The following is a 9,277-nucleotide window of genomic DNA, read 5'->3' as shown; positions in this document are numbered from 1 at the left end:
AGAAGAGCTGAAGCAGAAGGTGAAAGAACTAACAGATGCAAAAGACCAGCTAGAACTTCGAAATCAGAAACTGGCAGAAGAGAGTTCATATGCTAAAGGACTAGCTTCAGCTGCTGCTGTTGAGCTCAAGGCATTGTCAGAAGAAGTTGCCAAACTCATGAATCATAATGAAAGACTAGCTGCTGAGCTAGCTGCATCCAAGAATTCATCTTCGCAGCGCAGAACCAGTGGAACTGTACAAAATGGACGAAGGGAAAGTCATGGTAGACTCAGACGAAATGATCAGGGTGGATCAAATGCAGATGTCAAGAGAGAATTAGCCTTGAGTAAAGAAAGGGAACTTTCATATGAAGCTGCTCTTTTAGAGAGAGATCAGAAGGAGGCCGAGCTTCAAAGAAAGGTTGAGGAATCTAAGCAAAGAGAAGCGTATCTTGAAAATGAGCTTGCTAACATGTGGGTTCTTGTGGCAAAGCTAAAAAAGTCGCAAGGAGCTGACAATGATGCTTCTGCGTCAACCAGAGAGTTTCAATTTAATGAGTTTGACATTTGATATTGTGGCTTTCAAGTTGATCCATTGTTAGCTTATTAGAATTTGGTTTTGATAGGAGTGGTTTCAGAGAGGAGTGTGTAAAGATTTGTTTTTCCGCAGGAATGTGTGCTTTTCTCTTCCCCCTCCATCATTGTCCTTTTTGGTCCATATAAAAAAAAAGGCTTCCCCATTTGTATAATCCTTGCTTCCCTTCTTTCCTTCATTGCTCCAAATGTTGTGCTAATTCGCTCCCTTTTTATTTGGTTCGCATCTCTATAGGGATAATGCTTTAATGCATGTAAAGTAATATTATTGGTTTCTAATGTTCATTCATAATGAAGTTGCGATTGTGTTTGACCCCTTAACTGTATACTGCTAATCAGTTGAGAAACAGAGGGATTATTAAGCATCTTGGTACAAAATGGTAAAGATGGTACGTTTATCGAATTCAAGCTCTGTTACAAGGTCAAATAATTTAACTTCACAAGGTTCATTTAGTACAGATAAGATTAATTTCAGTAACTTCTAGGCTAGTGTAGTATCATAAAGTTGGCAACTCATGCATGCATGCTAGCTTAACATGGTCTATAGGAAACTGTAAAGTTCTTTGAATGAACTGCATAAATTCACAAAATTCAAAAGAACTATATAAAACCCAACTTAAAAAAAAAAAGAATCAACTACATCTTCGATGTAATAAGATGAAATTGAATTCATAATGTATAGGCAGCACGTCAAGTAATGGCTTTTCATTGTTGCCTTATTATATGCCTATGTTAGACTTCGTACAAATGCAACTCTATCTATCTCGCGAAAACGTTAATTACTTTTTGCTATCATATTGTTTTGGAGTGTTAATATAAATTTATAGTTTTAACTGATTTGGTCGATTTACCCTAACTTGAATTAAGAAATCATTCTACATATAACTTTCTCCATAAATATAGTACTAGTCATAGCTAGATTAGATAGTTCAGAATCTAAGCCTTTAAAATAGATTTTAACTAGATTAACACACGTGCTAATGTACGAAGAGCTAAATTAATTATACTATATAATATAAATTTAAAATGTTATATTATTTAGAAATTGGTTAGATAATATATAAGTTAATGTTAAATTTGAAACCTAATTTATAAAAAAAATTGTACTATTCATTCATTTGGCAATTTATATATTATTCAACAAAAAATATATAATTTTAATATAGATATAATGATTGTGTTTAATCATTATTTTGTAATTTAATTAAGTAATTATATGTATTTAATTGATTAAGAAGTTTAAAATTTTGTCTAGTGGTATATCAACAGATTTCATATAATTATTTTTTTTAAAAAAATAGTTACTTGTATGTGTTTATTTTTTAGGTTATATTTAAATACTATAGTAGAATAATGAAATTATTAGATGAAATAAAAGTATGAACATTATTAATGTTTTGATAATTAAAAATAACATTTAATTTTTTAATGTTATTTTTTATGAATCATGACAAAATGTCTTTTCAACAATATTATTAAAACTAAATGATATTAAAAATATAAATTATTGAAAAGAAAAAAAGTGATATATAGACAACAAAGATATTATATAACTAATAAATACAATTATAGGAAAAATGAAAAATCTAATGAATATAATCACACAATTACCTAGTACATACGTTTAGTAAATTAAAAAAAATTATGGTATTTAACCAAATTCTAGTTGTGCAAAAAATTAATACGAGTGGAGAGGAAGAAAGAGATATGAGATTATGTAAGAGGAGATAAAGAAAATGTGTAAAATAAATATTGATTTATATAGTAAATATATAAAAGAGTGATGACTACGAAATGAGAGAAAAAAATTAGATTCTAATTAAATTTATACTTATTAAAAAATTAATATTTAACATTAAAAGTAATAATGTAACTTACATAAAAATAAAGGGTAAGAAAATGATGAAAAGTTAAAGTTAAACACCAATTTTATAATAAAAAATAATAAAAAATGAGAAGCAATAAATTTAATATAAGAGAATGAAATAAATTTTATAATTCAATTATAGCTATTAAAGAGAAATAATATTAAAAAGAATCCTATAATATTATATATATAAAAATAAATTATTATAAAAAATGAAAATACAGTAAAAATTTTATAGTATAATATAAAAATAAAAAATTATGTCACCTAACAAAAATTTTATGTGATAATATAAAATAAAATTAAATGTCTAAGAATAATTATAGACCTATCTTTAAGTTCACTTTTAATATATTATAAATAAAGTACTTGATTTTTTTCGGTTGTTTGTAAACTCTCAACCCAAAAATAAATTGGGGAAAATACGTCTTGCTACCCAATCCTAATCGAATATAGTATCTACCCCAAAGACAGTACAAACTGAAGAGAAATTTTATGGTGTGGATGATAGGATAAAATATTCACACGAGAACAGTGAGTAGCCTAGTGCTAGATGAACATAAGATTAATTCTTATTATAATTATATTTGCAGCAGCTAGTCTTCACTATATACTAGATATCAATATTAGTTTGTATACTTTTATCACTTTTGTTTCGAAGAATGTTGAGTTTTAAAAATTGAAATGATTAACAAACATTATTAAAATATAAATTAGGAAATTATTAAAATATTATTAATTATTTAAATTGTTTTCAATGATTTGTTTGATGTTTTTATTAGTGTGTAGAAAGCAAATTAGTTTTTAATATTGGGTTAAAATGCAATCAAATTCAATTTGATTATTGAATGGCCAGTCTTACACAAAATTTATTTCATAAATAGTGGCTGAATATTAAAAGAGAAAGAGATCTAAAAAGGCCCAAGTGATGAGAACTCAGTTTGATTACTAAACAAGTTTAGCCCACTAATAATTGTTCACTTCAAATGGTTAAACAATTAAAAGGCAAAGAAAAGAAAAAAATGGTCTAAACCCTTAGCAACCCATTTGGTGGTCACAAACCAAAGGAAATTCAAATTGTCAAAGTCTTCATGCATTGGTAACTGAAAGCTAAAATTCCATTGAGTTTAATGTACTTTAAAAGCTCCATACGTTACTTTATACCTTGGGGAATGGAAGTGGAAATTCAATTTGTTTTAATTCTATTCATTGTTTTTTTCGAAAGTTTCTTTCTCTCTTTTCTTTTCTCTCTCGCTTTCAGTCACATCTATCCATCAGAAAAAAAGATAAAAGAAAAGTGAAGCCTCTGAAAAAAAGGCTATGAAGAAGAATAGCCAAGAAAGATATTTGCTATTGAAGGAATGATTTGAAGAAAAGTTTCGAGATTTTCTTTGCCAAGAAAAGAAGTAATCCGCCTCTGTCAGAAAGAAGATCCAGTTTGATAAAAGTTCATTTCTATTTTTGTTCATCAAAAAAAGAAGATAGCTTTTGAAACTTCAAGTAGGAAGAAGCAAAAATGGAAGGTAAAAAGCTGTCTTGGGTCAGATGCTCATCAACGTTTAGCATCAATTCTTGGGGCCAAAATCAAGATCAATGGCCAAGATTGAAGAAAATAGATGAAAAAGGTTGAGGGAGGTACATGCATGTAGTTTCGATTTTTCCTTTTTCTTCCCTTTATTCAAACCATGACTTAACCTATGTTGGAGAAGAAGTTGCTGGGTTGGTTGAACCGGTTTTAACCTTGGAAGCTTCCCCTTCTATAATAAGGGTGAACGACCAAGGGTTGAGATCAAGGAGTGAGAGCACATGTTTGGGTTCCCATATCTCTTTGAGCTGTTTATTCTTCTCTTTCATGGCTTTCATTGAATATTTTTTTTTCACTTTAGTCTATCTGTGTTATATTGGTAAAAGGCAAAATGTGAGATTTTGTAAGAAAAAATCAATGAGTGAAAAAAGGTAGAGAATTAAAGAAAAAGTCATAGTTATCACATAAATTCTTTGTATGTATTTCTATTTTGTTGTCATGATCCTGAGGAGATTCTCTTACAAGTTGGGTTAGCACTTTGCGGTTGAAAATTAGGTTTGAGTCCTAGTCAAGTTCAGGTTGAGTTAGAATCTGGACTTATTCCCTTACAAGTTGGGCGAGCACTTTGCTGTTGAAAGGTAGGGTGAGTCCTAGTCAAGTTCAGGTTGGGTTAAAATCTGGACTTGTCCCAGATAGGAATGGGTAGTTCCTAGAAAAAAAATTGGTGAATGTAATGTTGTGAAAACATAGTGAAATTTCATCATTATTGTGATAGAGACGGGATGTAAGGTACATTGCACCTAGTAGTTGAACTAGGATATTTCTGGTGTTCTTCTTCCTACTCCTTTTTCAGTTTCTAGTGATTTAAAGATAAAAACAAAAGTGTCTCTCAATTCGGTACGAGACAAAAATAGAAATATCTTCTAAAATTTCAGAAATTAATATTCAGCGAAAAAGGGGCTAAGATTCACCCCCTTCTCTTAACCACTAATTACCATCAAAGAATACTAACTTTAACCTCTCTGGTTGGAATTTAACAAAATTCTCCAAAACAAAACCCCCTCACAATAAATCTTAAGCTCATAAAAATTGTTTTCTTCTTCTTGATTATACCAATTTCATAAAATGAATTATTATATTATTAATTTTCAAAAAAAAAATTAACAAACTATTTTAAAGAACTTTAAATTAAATTATAATATTCTTAAATTTTATTGGAAGTTAATACATTAATAATTATTTTTGGAAGAACTAACCATCAAATATTAGATATGTTCTCAAAAATTATTTTAGAGATTGAATTTTGATATATAGTTTTTTGTAAACATGATTAAAAATATAGGACTTTTTCATAGTTAATTTTTTTATTTTACGCCAATTAAAATTTTTTATTTTTTGTCAATGCCCAAAAAATATTTTAAAAAGTGGAAAAGAAGAGGTTTAAAAATAAAATATTATTTCAATTATTTTTATACACCTTTTAAATAATTATCTAAATATTTTTAAAAAAATTTGGATCAAATACATAATTTGTTTGCTAATATAAAAGTTATTTATCACTTATAAAAGGTATTTTTATTATTATTTTTGTTAATTTTTTATATTTTTTAGATATTTTTATTGTTTTAATTTTTTAGATTTATTTTTGTATGCATTTAAATGTTTTTTTTTTTATTTTGTCTTAAAAATTTTAAGGAGAGAGAAACTAGCAAAAATGTGTAATTTATTAAAGAGAGAGAAAGAGAGCCAACTTTAATATTTAAAAGAAGGAATTCAGCTAATAACATTATTACTATTCATAGAAAATTTTAACTTTTTTATTTTAATAAAAATTTAATTTTAATGCACGATAAATTTAAAATAATTTTATATATACATTTAATTATGTAACGTCACATTAATAAAAATAATTATCTTTTATATTAACAGTGTAAATGATTATTTAAAAAAATAGATATAATTATACGGAATATAAAAACACTTTATACTATCATTATTACATTAAAATTAAACACTTTGATAATACAGAATAATTAAATTAAAATCTAAATTTTACATTCATTTTATAATAATTTTTTGATTAGGTAAAAAGATAGAGAGAAAAGGTTCACATGCCGCTTTTGTGTTAGTGCCTATATAATTATTACTACCTTAATCATCCCTGTTGAGTTAATAAATTAATTAATATAATTAATGATAATAAATATTTTATTATTGGACTAATTATCCAATTAATTTTGATTATTTTAGTTAAGTGATGCACGCAAAAAAATAAGTGATGTAGCAGCCCAACGTTAAACAAAAGAAATTTGCTGGTGAGGTGAGTGGTAAGTGAAAATAAACCAAGCCCAAATCATCCATTTCAAACAAAATTCTTCAAGAAGCAAAGGCAAGGAACCAAGGGGCTGAACTTGAGTAGAACCCGATCCAAGCCCGATTTGATTTCAGCAAATCCCTCCATCTTGCTTCCAAAGCAACGTTCTATTTCTCTGACTTAGTCAAATCACAGAAGCAAAAGAAAGTGCTTAGTTCCTAAGCTATTTAAAGAAGAGGAAAGAAAGAGAAGGTTAGGCAAGAAAGGCTGAGGTCAAATCAACCATTTCAAACCAAATCAAGCTTAGGTAAAGGTTAAAGGTAACACATTTTCTATTACATGCAAACTGCTTTCGTCTCTTCTTTCCAACTCTCTACAAGTCCGAAAATGGCATACAAGGGAAAGTTGATTTCTGTTTCAATCTGCTATGTATCTACGGTCACAAGTGATTCTTGGGGACCAAGTAGCTTCTCAATGGCTTAGATCCGGTTTACTATTGGAAGACTTTTGTGGTTGCTGTTTTGTGGCTTTTGGTCAACAAAAGAATGTTAGAAGCAAAGTTTCTACTCTGAGAATTAATGAGAAAAAGTGAATTTGTGGGTTGATGAAGTACAGTGCTCAAGGAGTTGACCTAGGAAGAACAACCACGCAACATGCAAGGAGATAAAAGAAGATTTTCTGTTCATTCAGAGGTAAGGAGAGAAAACTAGAGTTTGGTGAGTTGTGTTATGTGAAGAGTTCCCCGAAGAAGTTCCTCTACTTGGATAATGCTTTCATTCAAAGAAGCATTCGGCCAACACTAAAGAATAAAATCAGAGGCTTGCAAATCTGGTTTATCACATAGCAAAGAGGCTGTTGATGAAATCAATCTCCTTCATGTTTTACAGATTGTAATGTACTTTTCAATGTTTATCTTTCTGTAATTTCTTAAAAGAAAAGGCATATTGAGAGAGCTTAATCAAAAGCCATGAGTGGAAAGAGGCTGAGTGATACACTTGAGAGAAAAGTCTAGAGTTATTTTCAGATTTCTTTAGGTATGTCTATGTCTTGTATCTTGTACCTGTGAGATATCCCTTTCTTAGTTGGGTTAGCACTAAAAGTGAAGAGTTAGGTATTAGCATAGTCAATGTCAAGTTAGGTTAGAACTTGAGTGTGAAAGGATTGTGTCAATCTTGTGGAATATAATTGGTGTATGTAATACTTTTAACTATAGTAAAAATTCCTCCATTGTTGTGGAGGAGACTGGATGTAGGTTGTATAGCACAAGGCAACCGAACCAGGATACTTGCTGGTGTTAGCTTCTCTCTTTTCTATAATGTTCTGTTTTTTAATATTCATGAGACAAAAATAAATTGTCTCATAAATTTCCGCTACTGAGTTCAAACAGAATCAGGATTCAAGTTTGCTTTAAAGGGTCATTTCAGTAACTTAAAAGAAAGGCATAAATTCAATCTCCCTTCTTTAAACCTACCACAACCTTCAGTCCCTATATCGTGTTAAAGATGGGAATGGATACTCTTAATTGTTAAAAAAATTGAGAGTGTAAAGTATGATCTCTAACTCTTTATTGTTCTCTCTTTTATATTTATTTTTGGTCCTACTTATAAAATTAATGGTAAAAAATCACATTTTATTCTCTCAATTGTTAAAAAAAAAACTTGAGAGGATTCATTCCCATAAAAAAAATTTAGTATGTAGTTTAATTTATTTCATCGAAATCGGCGTACTAACTCTAACAAACAACACCACTTCAAAAGTAAAATGATCATTGAAATAGTAATGTTTCAAAAAAATAATTGAAAAAATAACATCATCAACAGCAATAATAATCATATTAACCATCTAAAAATATAGAAGTTATTAATTTTTTATAAATAATAAACTATAGTTTCATAAAAAAACACACATGAAATTGTCAGTATTTAACTTCTTTGTAGTTGTATTTGCATATTAAGAATAAGACTGAACATACTGATATATGATAGAATTTAAATATATTCAAATGTGTTCAAATTTTTTTTATTTTCTATTTTTTAAAAATACGGTTGAATACAAAAAAAATACGTATCACACGAATGCCAATAAATATTATATTTAAAATGTGTCTGCAAATGCGACAAATAAAAAAATATCCGTACTTAACAATATTTAGTAAAATTCAGATTTTTACAACTATTACGACAGTAACACAAAAACGTTTAATTAATTACTTAATTGCATTGGATTACTGAGACACTTTAAAAAATCTACTTGAATATATACGAGAATTTTATCCAAGCAGTATACTTTGATACAAAATAAAATTTTAATAATTTTTTTTATGCGGTATCATATTGATTTAATGAGTAATAATGATAAGAACATACACTAGATTTTGTATATACTCACTTAAAACTGGCCACTTATATATTAACCAAATGATTGAAGTGGCTCCTAATCCATTCTAGGATATACATTATGCATGTTATCGTTCTTACAGCAGCCATTTTCCATGTATAACATATTGACGATGATATAGGCATATAGCACTTCGGAGATGGTTATGTTGTTGGTAAAATAATGAATATATAGTGACAATAACAACTAGAATTTGTTATAGTTTCAACAATCATATTATTTTTTAAGAGAGATATTCGTCTTAAAGAATTGTTATTGAGTTAATAACAATACTTTTTATGGTATAATTGAACTCCTCATGATGTATTTTTTGGCATTTATTACTCCTATAGAAGACAAAAAAAATTTATGATGCACGAATACAGAATAAAAAATGTGTCGACACAAACTGTATTTCATAACTGAAAAGTCATCTTAATAACTATTAAAACATTGTAACTACTAAACCCAACTTAGTTAATGTTCACTACAAAAAAAAGTCTATAATTACGATAAAAAACTATGACCATAGCTAATAAAAAGGGTAACCATAGATCATTGTTGCATTCTCTTTTCTTTTATAATAACAACCTTTGATAACTATAATACAACATCTGAATTT

The 9,277-nt window shown here is 28.3% G+C and overlaps 2 protein-coding genes across 2 annotated transcripts in view; one reads left to right on the top strand and one right to left on the bottom strand.

Annotated features, from left to right (window-relative positions):
* The window catches only part of LOC107492754 (kinesin-like protein KIN-7K, chloroplastic), a 12,534-nt gene extending 11,645 nt beyond the window's left edge, over window positions 1-889 (top strand). Inside the window, exon 22 of the mRNA XM_052262954.1 lies at window positions 3-889. Coding sequence (XP_052118914.1) covers window positions 3-550 — 548 coding nt within the window. The 3' untranslated portion in view covers window positions 551-889. The remainder of the gene's footprint in view (window positions 1-2) is intronic.
* Window positions 890-931: 42 nt separating this feature from the next.
* The window catches only part of LOC107492755 (uncharacterized), a 21,110-nt gene continuing 12,764 nt past the window's right edge, over window positions 932-9,277 (bottom strand). The window contains exon 3 of the mRNA XM_052262953.1: window positions 932-984. Within this exon, the coding sequence (XP_052118913.1) occupies window positions 932-984 (53 nt within the window). The remainder of the gene's footprint in view (window positions 985-9,277) is intronic.

This window comes from Arachis duranensis, chromosome 6 (assembly GCF_000817695.3).
Source record: "Arachis duranensis cultivar V14167 chromosome 6, aradu.V14167.gnm2.J7QH, whole genome shotgun sequence".
In the NCBI taxonomy this organism is placed as follows: domain Eukaryota; kingdom Viridiplantae; phylum Streptophyta; class Magnoliopsida; order Fabales; family Fabaceae; genus Arachis; species Arachis duranensis.
Note: the sequence above shows the minus strand (reverse complement) of the source record. Positions and strands in the feature narration are given on the sequence as shown.